Consider the following 23,951-nt stretch of genomic DNA (forward strand, 5'->3'; position numbering starts at 1 on the left):
CTGCTCTCTCTGCTTTTTCTCATAGTAGCTTCATCTGGTCTGTTCCTGAAATATCAGCTTGAGGTCTGTTTCACCAAACCGCTTTTAACAAACTCAGGCCCAAATCCTTGACTCTGATTTGTTTTATCTTGAGGTTGGAAACTTTTCACCAACATCCAGCATGCAGGCCTTAAAGTCCCATAAAAAGATCAAGCTGTTGTCGCCAGTAGGCCACAGGGCTTCTAGCAACACGGAACCGAGGAAAGAATGGTCCAAAAAAGCTAATGACATATAAGGCGAACCACGCTCTCAATGAGGCCAGCATCTATAGCTTCTGATTGGTCATCCAGGGCGTCACAGGTGTCACTCTGTTGGTATAATTACTGCGCATGTGATAAGGGAACGTTTAGTGCTTTCAGCTCCACCCTCTGGCAGTCAGTAGAGTTGAACTAAACTCTGGGTTTTATTATTATGTCTGGGTTTCTACTCTATCAATACAAAATACATTTCCTTTAATGTTTTCACTCATCTTCACCAGAAGAGGAGGAGCTTGTATCCAGGGGGATAGTATCTAAAATAATCTGTGGAATAATACAGAAGTTAGTCCTTCATTCATCAGGGAAAAGGATCAAATATTTTCCCTGTTTGATAAAAGAACAAAATAGATTCCAACTTCAAACTATCAGCAGGCCAGTTAGTAGGACAACATGCAGGAGAGCAGATCTCTGTTCATCACACAGATCTGGGATAGTCAAACTATTCTGCACATGCAGACAGCCTTACAGACCAGCCACATTCCCTCCATGGTCGTCTCTCTCACAGCAGATTAAACTTGTCTGTTTAATTCTGGCGTGGAAACAATGAGGATATATCTTCCTTTGCTCTGAAGGCTGGGATCTTACCGGAATGCTGTCGGGGCTCCTGGACCGTCTCTCTTCAGGAGAAGCCTGCTTCACAGTCTGCAGAGTTCCTCCAGATCTGCTCAGGATGTCCTCCTCAAAATGAACCACTGTAATCTGGCCCTGCTCCTCCTTCTAGGACAGAGAACACACCGACGCAGGGCTGAGCCTTTTTTCTCTGCATTACACGTCGCTACATGTTCCCTACAGATTCCATTCATGTTCTTTCTGTGGAAACTGTTTCAGATAATCAAAAACTATCTTCAGGCGCGTTAACTAGAGGAACGACTTCATCCACTGTAAAAAATAACCTTTATTATCAGGAAATCAAGGAATCATAGCAGCCTGGAAGCTGCGCCAGCATGATGAAATCAGACAGAGTTATGTCAATGATGGTGTCTAAAGTATAAAATAAAATAAAACATTAATAACATGATTAAATATAACTAATTGCAGCAGAAGAAAAACCTTTTAAAATATTTTTTTCAGCTCAAACATATAAAACTAATCAGTAGGTAATATTTGTTATGTCAGTAAAGGATTAAGAAATTCCAGCAACCATATCTACTGTTTCCTAGATTTTCAGCTGATGTGTAAATAACTCAGGTTACTCTTGGTGGGAGGAGTAAAAAGATACTTAGATAGGAGTAGTGACAACCTCAGATGATTATCATTAACATACCTCAGATGTGGGTGGGTGGAGTTCTTGTGTCTCTTTGGCCTGACTGGGAGGCTGCTGGAGGAACAGGGCCGGCACCTTCTGTAAAATAAGAACACGTCCTTTAGGATGGGCCGGTTCAGCCCAGCCTGCCTGACATCCTGAACAAACCTTCTCCAGGTCCAGGAGCAGCGTCTGGAGCTGCTCCACCACACTGAAGACAGTCAGCGTCTCCTCCGCCTTCTCAGGGAGACAAAGGCCTGGTTTGCACTTCTGGATCTCAGCTACTGTTCTTCTCATTGACTGGATCCTCTGCTCGATCATCTGAGCAAAGCAGGAGAGCAACCGGGTGAATAAAATATAACCGACCAATCTGTTGAGAGTCTGATTTCTGGGCTCACTTTCAGGTTATCCTCCCTGGGGCTGGGAAACGTCTCTGGAGATGAGAGCAGCACCTTGATCTCAGCAACATCGCCGTCCATCCGCCGTACTTCATCTTCTATGGCCTCCACCTCCTTTGATCATACAACACGTCAATGTGACTGGAAACGCAACACCGGCTAAAAAACTTTCAACCTTTAGATGTAAATTTAAATATTAAACTGAGATAAACGGGATCAGAAGCTGTTGGTGTCAGTAAATCTATAAAAAGGTTTCCCTAAAAGAGAATCTCACAGCGGCGGCGTGCTCCAGCTGAGACAGAGGAGCTGTGAAGCTGTCCTGAACTTCAGCCACTCGGTGGTCTGCTTCCAGCAGCTGGTCCTGGAGAGCGGTGACATCACAGACCTGGGACATCTCCTTCAGGACGGAGCTGAAGCCCTGCAGCGTGGATCGGATCTGGGACGAATCACCCAGCACAATCTACAGCAACGCCACAAGAAGAAGCATAAAAACACACCTTCAGAATTCTGGGACTGATCCAGGTTGGAAAATAGAGAAGCGATCAGAGCAGCAGTGACCTGCAGAGCGTGAACATGGCTGCTGAGACATTTAGCCGTGGTGTAGGTGCAGGGAGCGGCAAGCCACGACTGAGCCTCAATTATCCAGGTCTTTGAGCTCTTGATCATTTCTTGGTGCTCCCGAAGCCACGTCTGTATCTGAGGAGGAACACAATCACCTCAGCAGGAAGTTTGATCAGCATGTTTGGTCCCGGCTACAGGCTTAGCCTTTATCTCCTCTAGTCCATGACATTATCAACCTACAGCTTCAAACAGCTAGGGAGGCATTTAGACTTAAATAACTTCGATCGTCATTTTATATAAACAGTGTATACAAAATGACATTTCGTTTAGTACAGCTGTCAGAGAGCAAATTAACATTTACATTTCATTAAGTGAAGCAGTGATCAAATGTAAACAGTGTGGGAGAAAAAAAAGTAAAAAACATAGTGGAAAATGCATTGATATGGAAGGTAGATATATGGCATATAGACAGAGTATCAGTCTGGTAAAGGACTGATATGGCTTGATTTCAAAGGTGGGACTAATAGGTAAGCCTCATCCGGTTAGAACCAATCAGATCACTACAGATGTAGCCTCAGTTTCTACCTAACGACTGTTTCTGTCATTTTGTCAAACTATCAGAGAACTCTCCAGTGAACCATTTCTGCAGGTTTTGCCTAAAACATCTGAGGATGTAGGGTGAGCTCTCTGATACGTTCTTCAGTCCCGCCTTCCTCGCTGTGATTGTTGCGGCTGGAGTCAGCAACAGTGGCCAGGCTGTGCACAGCCAGCCAATGAACATGTCAGACTGGTTTGGAGCGTTTCTCACCTTGCTGAGTAGAGTTGTCCTCTGCTCCGCCTGTTTGGCTACCTGGGAGTGAAGCTGCTGGACCTCCACCAGTTTCTCTGTGAGGACCAGCATCTCCTGTGGCGTCTCCAAATCCTGCATCTCCACTTCTAGTGCTGCCAGTCTGGAGTGCCAAACATCCAGCTCATCCCAAACACGCTGATCACAGACAGATTGCAGGTTATCAACTTTTTCATTAAGGTATCAACTTGATTAAGAGGTAAATAGTGATAGAGGATGTCAATTATCCTCATAGCAATAAGTCGCTAATTGGACAGACAGATAGTCTTTGAGGTCTATTAAGGGACTTTATTACCCCATTTACTCTACCCTTGAAAAAACGATCCATGCCGAGACCGGTCGTCAGAACAGAGCTCGGCCTGGTTAACTGATCCGAGCTCGGTTCCGACGACCGTTTACACATCATGCTATCTCGGTTCCTCGACTCCTCGCCTCTTAGTGACGATCTGCGGTATTATTGCCAGTATTGAAGGAGGAAATCAAGCAGGTGGTGGCAGTAATGCACCAAAAGTTGTTTGCCAACCGCCATAAAACATATGATGAAGAAGACGAAGAAGGAGGGAATCAAACAAATTAAAATGGCGGCGCCAGATTCAGAAAGTTATGCTTGATTACTATTGCTGTACTTCGGTGTTTGCGGAGGGTCAGGCGAAGACGGCAACCTTTCGTGGATATGTTGCTTATAGTTGTTGTTCTTCTGTTTTGTGTTGGTTGGCAAACATCTTCCGGAGGGGCATTACCGCCAACTACTGGAATGGAGTGTGAATCGGGATGTGCAGCCAGACGGAGATAACGCATTCTGCTCATGCGCTCTTGTTATCAGAGAACCGAGCCAAGGAAAAACCGAGCCGAGCCCACCTCTGGAACTTGTCTAGAGTTAGCTCGGTTCGGTTGTGTCTAGCTCGGTTCAGTTCAGTTTGCTTTCCACTTACAAATGATAAGTTATCTCAGTTACTGAGCTCGGACTGGTCTCGGCACGGTTTTTCAAGGGTATTGTAAATGGGGTATATCTCTAACCCACCCTCCACAAACAGGCACCCACCTTCTGTTTCACCTTTGCTTCAACCACAGTGGGGCTCCTGTCCTTCATTCTGTCCTGAACGGATGTCAGGCCAGCCAGGACATCAGACAGCTTGGTCCCCAGTCTTTGAACAGGACCACTCCTCTCCACAGCCTCTGCTACCTGATGGACCAATTAGGGACAAAGATCATGCATCTAAGAAGAGAAGGAGCACTGCATGATACCTATAATCAACCTTTACTAAGAAATCCTCTCTTAATCCAAACATTTCGGCCAATCCTACGCTTTTATCTAATCTTCAAGCTGCAGGGTTACCAGTGCTGGATCTCGTAGAGTTTACAGAACAAAAAGGCATTGATCTCTACATCCATACCAGTATGAGCTTCCAACCTTTTTTTTAATCTAAGACAATTAGACACATCAACTTACCAATATGATCATTGAAGCTTACCCAATAATCCAGAAATGGCGACACATTTGGACCTTAAAATGGATTCCGGTGATTACCTTTGTGTCCACTTGATGCAGCGACTTCGTGATTTCCTGCAGTTGACCGTCAATCTCAGTGGGAACCAGAGCATACTTTGTCCTAATACTGTCCGTAATGTGCTGTAGGATGGCCTTGTGGGCAGACATTTCTCTATACAACTCCTACAATCAGAAAACAATGCCATGGAAACTAAGATCAAAAGGAATAATCAGTCAGTGTCTCACAGAGAAAGACTCTTCTAGTTATTCTGACAATTTCAGGAGAGGATTAGAAAATCTAGAGCAAGTTAACCCTGAATGAGTGGGACTGTTGGCAACAGTAAGTCAAGGGGGTTTATTGACAACAAGAATGAATGTTGATAAAATGAAATAAAAAGCAGGATAAATCTGTTCAATGTGTTGACAGTTAGAGGAGAGAATGAGAAGGATGCACTCGGTAAGAACTTCAGTGCATCACAGAATAAATAGACTCTTCATGGTTTCTACCGATCAAGAGTTCTGGTGGATTCAATGGATCAATCTGTGTCGATGACAAATTGAACAACATTACAGGAATTCATCAAAGTCCTTCTGATCCAATCACATGGTGTCAGTGTTAGAAGGATGTTAGGAGGCTGATTTAGAAACGGTCCACGTCTGTTTTGGGCTCATCTTTAGGATCTACTTAACAGCTTTGGTCCAAAAAACATTCACTTCAATGTTTTTGGTATTTGGCAGATGAAGCTGTGGACTAATGAGTCAGAACCGGATAGATGCCCAAATTACAGAGCTAGAATTCTCAGAATTGGCTTAAAAATCTGGTAAAGACCCTTTAACAGGCATAATGGGTAAATGCACTCAATTGAATATGATGGAAGAGTTTGGTTGTATGGATGATTCGAGTGACAATGCTGTCTGAGGTAAACCCCCCTGAGAGGGGCTAGCAGAGCTCCTGGTGAATTAGTCACTACTGTCACCCTCAACGACTCTTCAACAGGCACTCCTCTATCTACGATTGGTTTATCTCTGGAGGGTGGGGCAGCATCTGAGGTAGCCTTAGAATCTGAACCGGGTTTAGACTGCTTTGATCCAGTTGAACTTTCAGAGTTAGCAATACTATTGTCTTCATCTAAGCCTTCAGCTTGGATGTTAGATCCAGTACCAACCAGGTTATTTAAGGAGGTATGATCTCCTCCATTTTAGATGTGATAAATCTATCTCTGTTACAGGGATATGTACCAAAGGCTTTTAAGGTTGCTGTAATTAAACCTTTGCTTAAGAAACTGTCTCTTGACCCAGATGACTTGGTCAATTATAGACCTATATCCAATCTTTCTTTCTGAAGAGGCTTTATGAAAAAAAAACAGATATATTTTGGGGGACTTAGAGAGCAGCATTTTGTCAGGAAGTCCCGCCTTCATAAAGGGGCTGATAGCTTATAGGCAAGCTCAGATAGATGGATCTACTACACAGCTCAGTAGATCAGATAAGTAGGTAGATTTTCTGCTACTGTTTCATTTGGGAAAGCTTCTTCTGCTTCCATGAACCAGAGCTGGTAAAAAGCTGGTTTAAAGCAGTGACAGAGAGAAGACACAGCTGTAGATCCTCACCTGAAGCTGCTGTGAGCCGCTGCCCTCTTCCATCTCTGACAGCCGAGTCTCTGCAGTGTCCAGCCAAACACGGAGAAGCTGCAGATCTTCTCTGAGCTTTTCCCTCTCCTCCAGCTCCCGTCTGGTACCCAGTAAGCCCTCTTTGCTCTTCTGCCCCGCCCTGAAAACACAACACCATGCTAGAGGATTCACACGCCTGGGGACAGTTTTTACAGAGCTTCTGTCAGAATATGGTGAGTCATGACAACAATAAACCACCTGATTGGTTATTTATTCACACTTTGTCATGATCGCAGTCCCAGTAGCTAATCTAATTACTCACTTCATTCACTTGCTGTTCCCTTCCCGCCTCTAAGTATCATTGATCTTATTCACCTGCTCCCCCTGCTATTGATACAGTTCAGCCCAGCTATCAGGGCTAGATCATTATTCGTTTGTATTTGTACTGTATTTGTCTATTCTTTGTTTATTCATGTTATGTTGTTGTGTCAGTTATTTATGTTTGTTTCATGAGAGTTAAGTCCCTGGTTCTTGTCCTGAGTCTTGGAGCCCAGAGGATTTAGAGGGTTTATTGTTTGTCTCCTGTCTCCTGATCGTGTCCCGACTCTTCTTCGTGGAGCCCTCAGGGTTTTGGTTCGGAACGTGGGGGAGGTCAGTTTTAGTCCCGTAATCCTGGCTCCAAGGTGGAGACCAGTTAAAAGTTCTGCATTTATCATGGTACCATGTCTTGTCTCTGTTCATCTCAACCACTGAGCCTGCCTGTCTCCACCTGTTTGTGTTCTGTCTGATCTCACTGCTGGATTCATAGAACTCTGGACCTGAATGAATGCTCTGAGGATTCCCGGAACCCTGGATCTGCCTCTTCCTGTTTGGATCGAAATCCCCTGGTTGAGCTACGGACTAGTGGATCTGCAAACTGTCCCTTTCTGAACTGTTTCTCTGATCTGAATTGGTCTCCTGCCTGCTCAATGGGGTTGCTGCATCATGTACACTTTGGACGGCTCAGCATCGCATCTTGTTTGGCGTTCCATCGGCTGGATCCTGACTTCCTCTGAGAGAAAAGACTGAACTGTTAACCCGGGTAAATGACTAACTCTGATAATCATCTCCTGTCAGATGATTGTGGTCACTTACCTGTTTCTCTCACATCCAGAGTGCCAGTGATTGGTTGCGCCCCGCCCCCTTGCAGCTGCTGCTGCCCGCGTTTCTGTTCTGTTCAGTTTAATTATTTCTGTCATTAAACGTTTTGAACCTTCCTATTGTCTTACTCGCATGAATTCTAGGTCCATCTGTCCTGTTTACGGCAGTTTCATTTTCCTTTTTCCTATGTTTGTCTGGACAACCCTTAATAAATGTAAGCTGGTAGAGATGTCCTCCCACTGAAAGCTACTGGGATGAAATACCTGCCTGAAAAGATTATTATGTGACAAACAGCATTTATCTCCTTACATTTCTAAATGTGTTTTCCAGTAAAAAGTGTTTGCTGTATCAGGATGAAATGTTAAAATGTTTAAAGGCTGTAGAAGATGTAGACATGTTTCCATGGAAACTTTGTAACAGTTTTATAGAGCGCAGCAGAGTTTTGGTTATCTGCTTCCCTAAAGCACCAAACTAATCTATTCCCAGCATTTAGAGGTAGGCACAGCAGGAATCTCTGCACTATACGTACCTGCTGTATCGCCTCTGCATCAGCTGAAGGTGCTGACAGAGGGGAATGGGAGGAGCCTGCTCCAAATGGGCGGGGACTCCCAGCAGCCTGGCTGCACGCAGCTCCAGAGCAGACAGGGCTCTGTGTTCATAGTCCAGCCTTTCCTGGAACTGTTCCCAGGACTGCAGCAGCTCCTGGAGCTCCTCGGTGGAGGCCTCCATCTCAGAGGCACAAGGAAGCTCTGCCTCCACCTTCTCCAACACAGCAGAGGCTTTTTCCACCTAAACAGCACAACCAATAATCAGCGTTCCATTCATCCACCTTTATGACATCTAATGGGTTAGGGGTTGCACATAAATAAACATCATTATCTCCAGCACATCAGAGAAACATGGAGGATTCAGCCTTAGGGGCTCATTTCCATCAGCAGGTAGACGGTCAGGTGAAGGTTGAGTCTCCTCCTTTGTTCCTCCGTAAGTAGAGCAGCTTGTTATGAAGCCGCCAGCCTAAAATCTTTAATGAATGCCTAATGAATGTTTTTCATGTACAAAGGTGTGATCTGCATTTATCCATAGAACTGTATTAGCTGAGGAAATCTGTAAAGTCTAGAAAAGCAGAGGACCAACAGTAGAACCCTGAGGAACACCTCCATCCCTGACAGAAACACACTTCATTTCATTAAACCAACAATTATATGCTGAAAAGTCCACATTAAGTTGGTTAGCATGATCAGAGCTCCTCCAAGCTTTACGCTGAGCTCATGGATCTTAGCATGCCTCTTAACAATGATAATGAACTTCCTTGGTCTCCTTACGTTGTTGGTGACGTCCATCCACTCTGTGACTCGTCCTTTACTGCGAGCTGTCAGCTTTTGCATGCCGCTATGTAATCGTGACATCCATCTCCAGACAGCGGCCATCTTAGCCTCCCGACCTCCTCGACAGCTCGTTTCTGAGCACCACTCTGTCATGTTCTCCAGACGCCTCAGGATGGACTCCATCTCGTCACACAGCGCCTGAGCAAGAGACAGACTTAGGCTACATTCACTCAGCAGCCTGCAGTGACCCGAATCCCATTTCTTTGCCCATATGCCACCTGGATCTGATCTTTTCATGGTTGTCTGAAAAACGCAGATGTTATGTTTTCCAATGCGACCCAGGTTACTTGGGTCTGTGGTCCTGAATCCGATACGAATCTGATCTTTTTAAATGTGAACTGTGTCTGAACGGCCAGGTCACATCCATCCAACCTGAATGCCATTAATACCCGACAAAGGTCACCATTCTGCCTCTAGCTAAGCAGAAGCGGCAAGAAAAACAACCATGGCGGACAACGATACAGATATCAGTCTTTATTCTTAACTATCTTGAAATAATTTAGTTTTTAAAGTTAGGAAAGATCACTAGATGCGCTCCAGCACTACATCCATGGACTTATATGTTTACGCTGTGTTCACAGTACTTCCGTAAACATAGAGCAGCTGGCTTGTGACGTCATTACGTCCTCTACTGTGCATGGGGGACGCTTAAGTCCCTTATGAATGCATTTTACACAAGAGATCACATACTGTAAAAATGTTCATAGCTATACAGTATATTGGTTATTTATTTGCCAGTTTTATATTGTTAAAACAATTTACAGTATTTTATTGTTTATCTATTACCTCTTCACTATTATGTTATTCTTATACATTTTTCTAAGGTCCACATTTGTGTGATAATTTTTTCTATAATCTTTTTGCTGCTGCAAACACCAGAATTTCCCCATTGAGGGACAATAAAGAGATATTCTATTCTTTTGTATTCTATTCTATACTACACTAATCCATTCTTTTCTTTTCTATTCTATTCTATTCTATTCTATACTATACAAGTCACATATTTGTGCGACTTGTATAGAAATGTAAATGTGAACGGCAACGCAAAAAACAAATCTGCATTGAGCATTAAGGCCTGAAGTGTGAATGCAGCCTTTTTGTGGGGGTTTAGTGAAACTGGTTTCGGTAAAGATGAAGGATATCTGAACTCCAGGATGAATTCATCGCTCAATACTCACTGTGAGTGTTTCCACCTGGTCAGTGCAGTCAGACAGACAGGTGACCTTCTGGGACATCTGCTGGAGGAGTCTCTCTGTTACCTGGGAAACAAGCTCCATGGTTTCATCTTCTGACCTTCTGTAGCTTCTGTAATGCTCTGCACACCTGAAAGGCCAGATATCATTAGCAGCGGGATGCTAGCCTAGGATTTAGCCACTCACAGGTACAGTGCACCTCTTTGTGATCTAACAATAACAATTATTGTAATAGAAACGGGAGATGGGAGGAAAAGGATCTTGGGTTTCTAAATACAAAGCTGAGCATCTAGGAAGTCTGGGCCAGACCCTGATGTTGGACCTAAGGCCTGATGTCAGTCTCAGCCTTATTCAACCCAAAACTCTTCCTTCAGCCTGACTCTCCAGCCAAAGTTCTCACGGACCAGACCTGCTCTACCAGGTCTTCATTGAGCTCCATTGTCCTCAGTCAGGGTCCACCTTAATCCTCCTTTACTGTGAATTTATCCCACACCATGAGCCTTCTCCCACCAAACTAAGAAACCTCTGACTCCCAAACCAGATTCAAAGAGTGTCTGACTGAGAGGACGAGTCTTTACTTTTCATGTCCTCCTGCGTTACACCACTGAGCAGATGTTCATGGTCTTCTCCGTGGTCTCCTGCAGCCTGTTCTGATTTAGCTCCATCTATCTTCCCTCAGCTCTGAGCAGATAATGATGCTACATGTTGCCGTGTGTCACTCCGCTAATGGTTTGTTGGGGATGAAGAGGCAGTGCTGGTTTTTCAAATAAAGCTTTCCATTTTAAATTTGGTGCACATAACAAGAGAACCTTTACATTTACATGAGAGCACAGTTATCTACAACCAGAGCCACAATGGCCAGTCTGGTTGGACCTTAATGTACTGGTAGGTCTGCAGGTAGGCCATTCCCTGTGAGATTATTCTAGAAGCTAAAGCTTCTTTAAACAGAACCTCCTGCCTGCTGGGTTACTCTCTCTGCATGAGGCTTGATTAACCTCTGAGGACAGAACCAGAAGAGCTGCATCTATATTTCAAAAAATTAACAACCGCTGTACTGTCAGATGAGCAAAACCCCTTTAGTTTATCCCTTTGAATTTGTACGAAAAATAGACTTTCAACTACTTCAACAGGTGTGTATCCCTTTAGTCGTGTATAAAAAGACAATTAAATACTTACTTTTTGGTGTTTTTTTTAAGCATATGGTGACCTGAACTTAAATTGTTTTGCTTTTTTTGTACATGACTAAAGGAATAAACTCAAATCTGACATATTGTGCATGCGTATTGACTATGGGTATGCTGGTCTGACGAGGTATGCTCACCTGACAGAAAACCACCTATCATTTTCTTCACTCTTTTTCTTTGGTCACTCACTAAAAACCCAAATAAATCAGTAAAGTCTGGAACTTGGAAACATGAGCAGGTTTAGCAGCAAGAAACACACAAAATAGATCCGCAATCACAGTTCTTTGAGCGACTTGGTCAATGATAACATCTTTAGAACAACATAAATCATTTCTTCCATCAGAAATCAGATTTACCTGGAGAGATTTTCCAGTCTAATGTGTCCTTTTGCCAGCAGTGTGGACATCCGAACCAGGAGCTGGCTGAGGATCGTTTCCTGGAGCTGCTCCAGCTTCTGTGGAGACAGACAGGTCTGCACCACCTCCTGCTCCTGAAGCTTCTCAATGTGGCTCTGAAACTGATTCTGCAGGGAGGTCAAAGCCTCCTGGGTCTCCTCCTGGGATTCATAACATGGCCCGGTAGAACCGTGCAGAGGCAGCAGAGACACCTCGATGTCATGCAGGAACTGAGCTGCTCTATTCACTGTCAGGGTGTAGCTCCTCCAGCTCTCTCTGGTTTTCACAACTTCCTCCTGAAAATAAAACAGATTATGGTTTGGTTCATTAAATATTTCAGACTGAAGAATTACAGCATGAAGAAATAAAAGATGGGGCTTTTAAATATTTCATTTCATGTATTAAATCAGAACATATGGAAAAAAAAACAGCCAATAACCCGATTAAAATACAACTTAATCCTCTGATTCACAAAGAAATAATCAGGATGTTTGATGTTCTATTAAGACAAAGTGCAGAGGAGTCTTCAAAAGCAACGCCGAGATGAAGAGTTTAAGTAGAAACAATAAGCTCACTATATTCTGGAAAGGAGCAATTGCAGGGCGTGGAGATGAGAGGCAAACTAAAGAACCCAGCGGCAAAGGAAAAAGACTGGAGGGCTTCAATAAAGCAGAGGTGAAAAATCACTGGAAGCTGGGATTTACTGAACTGATGCCTCTGGTTAAGAACGAGTAACAGTTTAAAACAACGGCACAACCTTAATGCCAACACTAAGAAAAGTACTAAAAATAAGGTAGAGCTCCTAGCAAAGGTGAGCATAAAAAATGAACTAGTATTGGAAATCCTAAATACCCAAAATAAGTCTGGTTATCATGTTCTTGTCAGGGTTCCTGTGTGGGTTAGTGCAAGTTGTGCATCTCTACTAATAGAGGATCTTTGTGAAGAACTTGGGTAGCCTACACAGGTGAAAGAGATCTTTAAAATCATAGTGCTGGGCATAAAAGAGGACCAGAGCCTTCATTCAGGGCTGGTTTCTTGCATTTTGAAGATGTTTAGTTGCTTCCTGAGTATTTTTCATGACGTTTATTGGTTTTGTTTGGTTTTCAGTATTTTTGTATTTTGTATTTTTGCCTCTGTTTCCCTCTGACTTCATTTAACCATCCAAACTCATCCATGCCTACTCCTCTCTGCATTTGGGACCCCAAAACCTCCACCAAAACTGACAGTTCTCTATTTAATCTGAAAGGCAGAAACAGGATAACCCATAATCTAATCCCTGCAGACATTCCCCCTACGTCCCCTGAGACCTTCACTCTGCAACACAAACTAATATAAAAACTGTTCATAGATGTCAATTCTTTGAACAAATATGAGAGAGTTAAACTTTTCCAGTGGAATTGGACAAGTAATACTTAAAATAAAAACAAATGCAGTCTCTTATTTTAAGGTTAAAATACTCAATTGGCAGACCATGATATTTACCTGATCAAATTAAGAGTAAATCCATTTATTTTCAGACATTTTTCCTCATCTTTGGATGGTTTTGGATCATATAACCTGTAAGGGTTATTTACGGCTAACAGAAATCATGACTTACCATTTTGGAGTTCCATTCTTTTAAGACGGAATTCTTTAAGTCCATCAGTTCCTGCTTCCTCTGGTCGCCACCGTCTTTTTGCTCCAGGACCTGCAGCGCCCTCATCTGCAGCTCTGTGGCCTTTTTCAGAGACAGGAGTCTCCAGTATTCCCTCTCCACAGTCACCTGGCTGGGCTCCAACGTAGGAGCGCCCTGAAGCTCTTTGAGGATCCTCCAGAGGAAGTCCTGAGTGGAGTTCCTCACTGATTCAAGGTCCAGCCCTTTGAGCGCATCTAGTTCAATGAGACCCAGATTGTTGCTGAGAGTGATCTCCAAGGCGTTCAGGACTTCCTCGGTTTGTCTAATGGTCTGTTGCTCAGCAACCAGCTGTGAGGAATAAAGGTCTGCAGAGATCAAGTCAAGGTTGGAGCGGGCCTCCTCACACAGTCCTTTAATTTGAGGAAACTGGAGGAAGAGGCTGAGGCACCTTCTGTAGCGGTCCATCAACTCCCTGCTGTCATCGCTGGTCAGGAGAACCTGCTGCTGGATGTCCTCCTTCACCGTCTCCAAACGCTGCTTCATGTTCAGGTAATTCTCATGGTCCTTGGATTTCATTTCTAATGATGCTATTTTGCTCTGAACTTGAGAGAATGCATCGTTTGTTTCCTTGAGCTTCTCTGGAGGAGTCCACGGGATCAGGAGGTCCACCTGGGACTTGTGTTCTGAAAGCTTGAGTTTTAGAGGCTTTAAGAGTTTCAGGGATTCTTTGGTGATGGGAAACTTCAGTCCGCTCATCTCGGCTAACATCTGCCTCAGACTTTTATCAATACTGTCTAAAGAGTTCCTTCTTAACTCTGCAGCCATGAGGAGATGATCCAGCTGCTCTTTCTGGTTCTTCTCATGGCTGATGATGGTTCTGACATCTTCCTGAAGCCTCCAGATCTTGTCAAAAAGCTGGAAGTTCTCCATCGCACTGAGTTCCACTGCGATGTCTTTGCTGGTCATGAGCAGAGCCTCACAGATGGCTGCCTGCCTTTCCGCCTCAGCCAGGCCTTCTTGGACCTGGAGAACTTCCTGATCCATATCACTGTGGCCAATAGCTTCTCTCTTTGTGCTCCTGGAGACCTCTGATTGCAGGTAAGACCCAACCCAGGAGTCCAACTCAGCCATCTGCTCAGAGAGCTTCTCTCTGATCTGGAGTCCAGACTCCACCTCCTTGATAGCTTTGGACAGCTTGGCTGTGGTGGACTTTGAAAGCTCTTCAAGGCCTGTAAGAGAAGTCTGTACAAATGGCACCTCCTGAGCCTGGTCAAGCTGAGGAAGCAGTTCAGTCACTTCCTCCACCAGTAGCTCCAGCTGGCCTTGTTTTGCCGTCACTTCAGACTGAAGCTTTTTTAGGTCATTGAGCTGCCGGTGAACCTCTTCAGGAAGTAATGGCACCCACCTCCTCCGACCCTCAATGTCCCTCTCTGTCTGCTTGGCCCATGCCAGGCCATGTGTCATCACAGCAACCATTTTCTCCATAACAGGGCTGCTGCTGTTCTTTGTCTGAGAGGATAGCAGCTCCTCTGTGAGGCACAGCTTGTTTTGCACCTCTTGGAGCTTGTTGGTTACCTCCTCTGAATCCTGACCCCACTGAGAGTTGTGAACTAACTCCTCTGACATTCGCTGTAAATGAAGGTATTGCTGCTTGGCTGCTTTAATCTCAGCATTTGCCTCCATCAGGTGTTGGGCTTCCTTGCAACTCCACAGACTAAATGAAGAACTTTTGACTTGAAGGTCTTTGCAGATTGGATCGACGCGCTCCAGCAAACCATTCAGATCTGCTAGAAGAGTGTTGATGTGTTGAGAATAGACGTTTGCATGATAAAGACTGCTCTCCACCGTCCTTTCTAGAGACTTCCATGTTTCCAGCAGGTTGTTTTTCTCAATCTGAACACTTTCTTGATGCGTTGGACTGAGGTGGAGACAAATCTCTGCCTGTTTTATCAGCAACTCCCCAAGCATCACTCTGTTCTCCTCCATCCTTCTCTGGAAGCAGCATATTCGCTCTGCCTGCTTCTGGCTGCTGTCTTCTGGGGACCTAAAGGGCAAACAAATCTGTTCAAACCGCTCTGTTTCTCAGCTATAGACACAAAAAATAAAAAATGGAGGGCACATTGAGATGTGACTCACATATCGCAGTTGTTTGGCGACTTGTGTTAGCATATGCATTTTATTTTTTCATTACAAACAAAGGCAGTGCCCACTTTAAATCATTGAAAATGTCAGCATTTAAGGGAAAACTCCTAACCTATCTAAATCTTTTGTATCTATGTTTCCTTTTCTATTTCTACTTTTGTCTCCTTGAACCCCAGTCAACCTCAGCAGAGGTCTGAGCCTGGTTCTGCTGGAGGTTTCTTCCTGTTCAAAGGGAGTTTTTCCTGTGCGCTGTCGCTACAAGCATGCATAGTGTGTGGGACTGCTGAAGAGTCAATGTGTCGATGCAATCGACAGATTTGTTATTAAACTTGATTTCCTGTGTTTAAACCTGTTGGTGAAATTAACCATTTTAACTGAAGTTTGAAGAAGAGCAGGTGAAACAGCAGGTGTTCAAAGCAGGAAGTGACGTTTGGTCAATCTTCATTGAACTAATTTACCATCAGAACAAACTCCATCTTTGGTTTTGCTCTCTATTCAACCATTATTAAATTTATTCCTAAATCTGCGATCTACATTAGATTTTTGTGTGTGTCGTTATGATAATGTTTCTATAAACCTTGTACTTCGTCATGTTTTCTCCATATTTGCGTTATTTCTTGAACCCAACCCAGGAACAGCTGTACACGCACGCAAACAATACTATATATAACATATAATAAAATGCAAATTAACCAGTTTGATCTACAACTGTCCCTGTTAATATGCATAAGGAAGCTTTTTGAATTTCTTTGTTTCCATTTCAACATAAAGATGCTCTTTTAAAATAGCTATAAAAGAATTGCAGGCTGATCTATTCATTCTAATTTATAGGAGAGTCCAGGTCCATTCCTTGAGGGCAACCATCCAGCAGGTGTATCCCTTCATGTGGCTTGTTTCCCGGACTGAGCTGAACGTCATGCTGGCAAGGAAGGCCATCACTAGAGATGCAAATAAAAGCTGCAAGATTGTAGCTCTACAGGCCTGGATCACCCAAATATATAAAACCAAATATCAGCGAAAAACACTCACTCCACAGCATATATTAAAGCAAAATCGGAGAGGGAAACAGGGAGTGAAATATCAAATGAAGAGTGGAAAAGAATATGGAAATGCTCCAGTTCAATGACCTGGAGAGAATCTAATTGGAAGAACTTAATTAAATATTTTACTGCCCCATCCCAAAAATCTAAATTCAGTAACACCACCCCTGTCTGCTGGAGACAATGTGGTCAACAAAGTGCAAATCACCACCATGTCTTTGGGGATTTCCCAAAAATTCAGACATACATAACTCATTACAAGACATTTTCAGAGAGGATTTTCCATGGGATATTAAGACTTTGTATCTGGGATGTGTTCCTCTCTAGACTGGCTGAAAGTGGACAAATACTTAATGAACATCCAGCAGAAACACTATCACCAGGAAATGGCTACAACCAGAAAGCTGAGTGTTTTCTTTCCATTGTGTTGAAAATATGTAAGATGGGACAGATAACAGCCTATGTTAACCAGAAAATGGAACTCTTAGAGCGATGGTTGGAATGGTATTTCTTTGCTCCAGCAAAGTGGCCTAAGAGCCCAACATTATTACGATGACTTTATAATGTAAAATGTATCCTGTTGTATGAACATGTATGTGACAAACTCCTTGTATGTACATAGTTCTGTACTTGATGTGTATTATTCCTGTCTTCCCCTTTCCCTGGAAAAAAAACATGATAAAATATAAACAAAAGGTTTTAGGAAAATTATCAACTAATAAGTGAATTATGGAAAAAACTCACAAGCTGGGAAATTTAGGGGATATTTATAGAGTTAATGGCAATAGATTTGTTTTTATATCTGAGAAAATCTGCAATCTGATCTGAAACTAGATCCAAACTGCTTCCATCTACCAAACTGCTGCAAGACGGATTTAGGAAAACTTCCTTTGAGAATCAATTAAAGAAAAACAGCAAAGGGATTACAGGGAAAAGGTAACAGGTATTTGTTGTAGTTCCCCTCCAGGTATTTTTCAAAGTAATGGAATATGGAAGATACTTACATTTTAATGGTAACGATTTCTGCATTAAGTCCATTCAGCATCATTTTTGCTGTTGCCCTCTGCCTGCAGTAATCAGCCACAAGCTGCAACTGAGCCTCTTTAATCTGGATAGCAGCAGCTGCTTCTTCTGCCACAGTAGCCCACTGGTCCTCTAGGTCCTCCAGAACATTCCCTCTAATGGCGTCTGCTTCTCCCAGCTGTGGCAGTAGTGAACTCTGAAGCTTGGACAGCTCTAATCCTTTCTGTTCAACGAGAAATTCTTTAAGCTTTTCTTTCTGATGTAAACCAGAGGAGCAGAGCCTTGAACTCACCTGGAGCTCCTCCACCTGCTGCTGCATGGCCTCCAGGCTAAGATCAGTGGGACTGTTTTTAATGTGAAGGACATTGGAGGCGAGTCTGCTGAGCTGAAGACCCAGATCTCTGGCGGAGGTGTTCAGTTCTTCTGGGACATTCTTCTGCAATTCATCCTTGAAACAAACCATAAACATTAGAAAGGTTGAAGAAAAGGTTTGCTTTATGCATCAGTGTCATAATCCAAAGTTAGCAGGTAAGCTACGACTTTCTTTTTTAAAACAAACATCAGAACAGACCATGGTCACCGTACCTTGCTGAGTTGCGGGATGATTTCTGTCCTACTGAGTCGTTGCATTTCTGAGAAGATGTTGTCTACAATGGTCCTCTCAGGTTCCTTCAGATAAGGTTTCTCAGATGTTTGGGTTTCTTCTTCCTGAAATAAAGTTCCGTGCGGATGACTTACTTCCACTGCAGCAGCATCAGGTAATGTTTGCTCAACCATCTCCAAAGATCCTGTTAGCATCTACTTAACTCTAAAACCCACCTAAATATTTTAGAATAAATAATCTAAATCCCTTTATTGTCTCACAATGGATAAATTCCATTTCTGCATTTAACCCATCCCCTTGCTGGGCAGTGGGCTGCCATTGTGCGGCTCCCGGGGAACATTGTGGGGTTAAGGGTCTTGCTCAGGGACCCAGAGTGCAGGCTGTTGGGATCAAACGGGTACTTGCAACTTTCCCAGATTACAGTGCTGGGCTCTAACTGCTAGGCCAACACTCCCCAAATAGATTCAAAATCATGTTTTCTACAAGCAATTTAAGATTAGGTTTGCATGAAAGTTTATGAAGGAATAATCAATCAAACTTTAAAGAAAAATGTAGTTTTGTAATAAAGAGGGAAATACATGATGCTAAAGTTTAGATGAACCACTCATTATTTATCATTTAGCAGATATGTTGTCATGAGCAAACTACCTGGCAGTTTGGGTGGTCTTCTCATAAATGCTGTTGGGCCATAAATCATGATATTATTTTAACATTAGAGACCAATGTCCATCCTGATCTTAACTGTGATCATTGGTGTAGGAGGATGCAGGTTTGCTCTGACATTGGACTCACTTCTCCAACTTCTGCAAACTCTCCAAGACACTCCCATAAGGACATGCAATCCTGCCCCCATACTGCTGGGGGGAAAAAAGGAATAAATTGAGATTCTCATCGTTTTTGCGATTAGTCTCTCCTGAGGCTCCTATTGGAAGGAAGGCCACGATAAAAGGCCACAAGCCTCAGACCAGAATCTGCAGGTTGAATCAAAGGCTAAGTGGACTGGAGGAGTCTCTCTGTTACCTGGGAAACAAGCTCCAGGGTTTCATCTTTGACCTGCTGTAGCTTCTGTGCTATCCTGCACACCTGAATGGCCAGATATCATTAGCAGCAAGATGGCGGCTAATGAACAGATGGCTCCAAAAACAGACAGATAAACTTTGAGATACCAGAGACTGAGAGAGTGGAGCGTCTGAGCACAAAGAACCTGCAGGACTGATATACGAAACTGCTGGTTACTGGAGACCACTTAGACTTTTTCAGAAATTAGGTTACAGGTCTGGCATAGTTACGGAAAGAGTTTGAGGTCAACAATATTTAGATGATTTTTAATTATTTTCTATTACTACTGTTGTGTAAGACAAGCTAAGGATTTGGGCCACATGGAACACCATGCTGACGTGTTTATAGCTGGACATTATAATTTCATCAATAAAGGAACAACAAAAAGAGATTTTAAAACTAACCATGGAATCAGATTTCAAGAGCTGATCTTCATCCTGACCTGTTCATAGTCAGCTGTAAACTCATGTAACGCATGCTGTGGGTCTTGATTGGAGGCAGTCAGAAGAACCGAGCACTACGTTAATAATTCACGTCCATTATAGTTATAAACGGGGCCCATAACAAATGGTAGCCCTGGAGTCCAACAAGCACCAAGGACAGCTCCAACTAGGGCAACCTCTGCTAGCAATGTGGATCAGACTCCTGCTCCACTTGTCCCAACACCAGATGGCCCCTGGAGCTTCCCCACAAAGTCCATGTGAACCAGTTGAAAAACCCTCCACCTCTCCTTGTGATCCACTCCAGAGCTGAAGAGTCAAACCTCTAAAGCTCCTGGCTTTAAGGACCCAGGCTGACATTTTCTAGCCTGTATTGATTAAGCACATGGACAAGCTTGGGATCCTCAGCCTCCCTAAAGTCTATCATTTACTTCACCATACTGGTTCCTCCCAACCTTACATTGCAGAATCCAATACAAGAACTCTTGCATTCTTAGTTAGGGACAAATCAAGCTGTCCAAGAAGCTCCCTTAGGTGAGGTACTCCCTTAGGTGAGGTACTTTCCTTCTTCTTACCACAGTAAAGATTTGTGCTATGTTTCTTTAACTATACAAAGCTGATATAATATTAAAATATATTGAAATATTAGAATGACTTACCTTTGACTTCTCATCCAGAGGTTCTACTTCATCATCAGTAGTTTGGAGTGGAACCTCGAGATTGACATGTCTTTCTTCAGGCTCTCTCTCAACTTGTTGAATAATTTCTTCTCCTTCATCTGTTGACTTTTCATCCTCTTTGACCTTAAGGACCAAACTGTGTTCAGACTCCAACGAGGCAGAGGTTTCTCTAGCAGCTTCTTTAAGCACTTTATTTTCACAGTCCTTCACAGACTTTATAGTTGGCTCCATCTCTGGATACTTTTGAATTTCTACAGTTTGAACTTCAAACTTACTGAAAAGGATTTCTCTGTTTTCAGCAAGCGTCCCAGAAAAAGTCTCTGTCTCCTGTATGAATGATGTAGAGGGCTGCTCTGTAATACGGTGGTCCTGAACTTCTCCAGGCGATGCACCTTTGAGAGACTCTGGATGAGCGTCATCTTGCCTTTCTTCCTTCCTATTGTTTTCAGATCTCACAGTTTCAGCTGATCTTTGCTGCCCCTGCTGTGCTGCATCTGTTTCTACCACTGTCAACTCTTCATGGTCAATATCGTAAGAATGCAGATCTTCTATTTCTATCTCTTTTGTGCTCTGAATACTTGTGTCATTTGGATTAGTGTTTGGCATGTCTGTTATTATAACGGATGAGGTATCTTTTGGCATCTGAGTGTCTGGGTTTGAAATCAGCAACTCTGTACCTTTAGGACTTGGAGGGAGGTCTCCGGGTCTTTCTTGTATAGTTTTTGAAAGGTCTTGAGTAATCCCTTCTTGTGGTCTAAGGAAATCTTTCTCCATGACCATTTTTTCCTCCAGTGCCATGTCGGCATCACTTGACTGGAACTGTGCAGAGCTATGTTGAGAGGAGTCACTCTGAGGCATATTCTCTTTCCATGTGGAACAGGTTGGTTGTGTTTTCCATCTTGTTTTATCTATTATTGGCACATCTAAAATGTTCTCATGCTCCTCCTCACTGGTTTGGGAAGTTACTTGCTCTTTAGATTCCATGCAAGTCATTTCCCCCTCCTCTGAGTTTCCATCAAAACTTTCTGGTGTTGTCCTTTCTGGAAGCCCAGGTCTTTGTTGTTCTATTGTGCAAAGTTCTATTGTTGTCTCAGTTTTGCTTGAATGTATGTCCTTATCAGTCAAGCTTATTTCAATGACTCTGGTCTCATGTGGTTTTATTGACTCATAAACAGAACAACTGAGTTTCACAGAATCACCTTGTGAAACATCACCTATATTTTCGGTAACGCTGGTCTCAGTGGCAGTTTCCTGTGGGATAACTAAAATTTCTTCATCCTGGGTAGGTGTTTCAGTGACATCTATGAGTGTCTCTATTCTTTCTTGGTTCAAGGTGGCTTCACTGTCTTCTGGACCAGTCTGTATCTCTAGCTGTAGAACACGAACTTCACTCAGCAATTGAGAATTTTCCAAGTTGCCAGATTCTGAATCAACCAGAGATGTCAGAAGAGCGGGATGTTCATCTGGAATACTTTGCGTGTTTTCCAGGTTGGCCTCAATCGGATGATTTTGGTCTCGCTCAATTAAGCTTATTTCAATAAATTCTGTGAAGTTTTCCAAAACCTCTTCACACACAAAAGGCTTGGCCTCAGCTGAAGTGTTTTTATCAATACCTCCCTGTCCATTTGATTCAGCAGACTCCTTAGTGGGCTTATCTCCTGTGACACACATGTTGTCGATGACCTTAGGACTGGTGGTGATGTCCAGGTGTAAAATACAGACAGATTCGTTTTGAGCAGATCTTGCTTCACTGATCTCTTGATGTGCACCACTTTCCTGATGTTCTGTAGTTCTTCCCTGTGATATTTCCTGCTCACACTCATTTTGCTCACTTATGGTGTGGTTTAGTTTTACATTTTCCTCCTCAGTGGGGATTATTTCTTTTAGTTCTGCCTTTCCCTCTAAAGAAAAAGCAAGAGTACGCTCAGCAGAATTAACCCCATTGGAATGACTGTTGCCCTCAGCATCTTTTTCCAGCTGCTTTAGCTCTAGCTCACATGTCTGACTGACTGCCATACCAGGAAAATCAAGAGTCAAATATCTCTTCTTCGTTTCTTCTGTGTTTCTCCATAAATTCTCGATATAATCCGTTAAATTGGGAGCAGCTGTATAATCAGTGGGGGACTGAACTTTGGAAGCTGGGTCTGGTGGTCTTTCTGGACACAGAGGAATTGTTTGTTGTGGAGAGTCTTTGGGTGTATTCTCAGACTCCATGTATGGAATGGTGGTAAGTCCCGGCTGCTCCTCACCATAATCTTCTGCTATCTGACTATCTGATGCTTTAAGGTCTGATGTTTTCTCCTTGTCAGAAGGTACTGGCGGAACTACTGGACTTGTTGATTCTGTTGCTGAAAAGAAGTTATAATTATCCTGATCAGTAGTTGATTTACCTGATTGTTGAGTTAAAGAGGCCCCTGCTGTGTCCGGCTCCTTTCCTGTTTCCTTCGTCTCCAGGCCACTGGTTGAGTCAACCATGACCTCTGGGTGCAAAGGTTTGGAATCATCAATGTATTCAGAGGGAGAAGAAAGCTGCTCCTTGATAGCAGCATACACGTCTCTTCCTGAACACTGAACAACTGTTTGTTCTGGAGACTCTCTTGGTCCAACCTCAAATTCCTGATACAGCATCACAGAACTGACTGAAATATCTTCCTGAAACTCTTTAGCATCTGAGCCTAAGGTACATTTTTCGACATTATAGGAGCGAGAATCTGATTCATCTATAGATGCTTCACTTATATCAAGAATGATTGTGGCACCTTTATTGGTTTCTAGAGCCTGATCCTCAACGATTTTTTGTCCACTATTTTCACCCAGTTCACGGAATTGTTCTACAACAGAATTATTATCTGACATGTCAATATTTGTTGGTAGTTCTTCTGTTACTTTCATCTGCAGATCACTGGTCCATTCAAGCATTGTCTCTGGGTGCAAAGGTTTGGAACTATCAATGGAGTCAGAGGGAGTAGAAAGCTGCTCCTTGGTAGCAGCATCCATGTCTCTTTCTGAACACTGAACAACTGTTTGTTCTGGAGACTCTCTTGTTACAAACTCAGACGCTTGAAATGTCATTACAGAGCTGACTGAACTATCTGCCTCAAGCTCTTTAGCATGAAAGCTTGATAGGATCTCAGGACTTTCTGACTCTTGTTTGGTTGACATATAAGGTTCTAGTTCCACTACAGTAGTACCAGGTTCTTCTTTGTCCTCCTTTACTGAAAGAGCTGCTTCTCCACTTTGACTTGATGTTTCAATTTCATCACATTTCTCATGGTTGTTTGAGTCAGGTTGAGTTTTTACTGAAATTATAAGTCCTAGTTGCTCTCTAAATTCAATATGTTCTCCTATCTGACTGTCTGATGCTTGACGGTCCACTATTTCTTCCTTGTCAGGAGATACTGGGGCAACTATTGAACTCGTTGGTGTTGTTGCTGTAAATTTGTTAAACTTCTCCTGATCATTAGTTGATTCACCTGATTGTTGAGTTAAAGGGGCTCCGGCTGTGTCCGTCTCCTTTCCTGTTTCCTTCATCTCCAGACCACTGGTCCAGTCAACCATGGCCTCTGGGTGCAAAGGTTTGGAACCATCAATGGAGTCAGAGGAGGTA

General features: G+C 43.2%; 1 protein-coding gene across 5 annotated transcripts in view; it reads right to left on the reverse strand.

The window, feature by feature from the left end:
- The window catches only part of LOC107084873 (nesprin-2-like), a 35,997-nt gene that overhangs the window by 6,311 nt on the left and 5,735 nt on the right, over positions 1-23,951 (reverse strand). For 4 of the 5 annotated variants that reach the window (XM_015374925.1, XM_015374924.1, XM_015374922.1 and 1 more), the window contains 19 exons: positions 20,324-23,349; positions 18,147-18,269; positions 17,854-18,009; positions 17,543-17,784; positions 13,339-15,400; positions 11,703-12,037; positions 10,148-10,292; positions 8,907-9,107; positions 8,114-8,373; positions 6,445-6,604; positions 4,874-5,017; positions 4,388-4,528; positions 3,307-3,483; positions 2,496-2,633; positions 2,212-2,397; positions 1,938-2,051; positions 1,708-1,860; positions 1,561-1,638; positions 882-1,013 (listed from right to left, as the gene is read on the reverse strand). In XM_015374925.1, the coding sequence (XP_015230411.1) occupies positions 882-1,013; positions 1,561-1,638; positions 1,708-1,860; positions 1,938-2,051; positions 2,212-2,397; positions 2,496-2,633; positions 3,307-3,483; positions 4,388-4,528; positions 4,874-5,017; positions 6,445-6,604; positions 8,114-8,373; positions 8,907-9,107; positions 10,148-10,292; positions 11,703-12,037; positions 13,339-15,400; positions 17,543-17,784; positions 17,854-18,009; positions 18,147-18,269; positions 20,324-23,349 (7,973 nt within the window). The remainder of the gene's footprint in view (positions 1-881; positions 1,014-1,560; positions 1,639-1,707; positions 1,861-1,937; positions 2,052-2,211; positions 2,398-2,495; positions 2,634-3,306; positions 3,484-4,387; positions 4,529-4,873; positions 5,018-6,444; positions 6,605-8,113; positions 8,374-8,906; positions 9,108-10,147; positions 10,293-11,702; positions 12,038-13,338; positions 15,401-17,542; positions 17,785-17,853; positions 18,010-18,146; positions 18,270-20,323; positions 23,350-23,951) is intronic. The other variant, XM_015374923.1, reaches the window with a different exon arrangement.

The sequence above is a fragment of the Cyprinodon variegatus genome, unplaced genomic scaffold, assembly GCF_000732505.1.
Source record: "Cyprinodon variegatus isolate N-32 unplaced genomic scaffold, C_variegatus-1.0 Scaffold110, whole genome shotgun sequence".
NCBI lineage: Eukaryota > Metazoa > Chordata > Actinopteri > Cyprinodontiformes > Cyprinodontidae > Cyprinodon > Cyprinodon variegatus.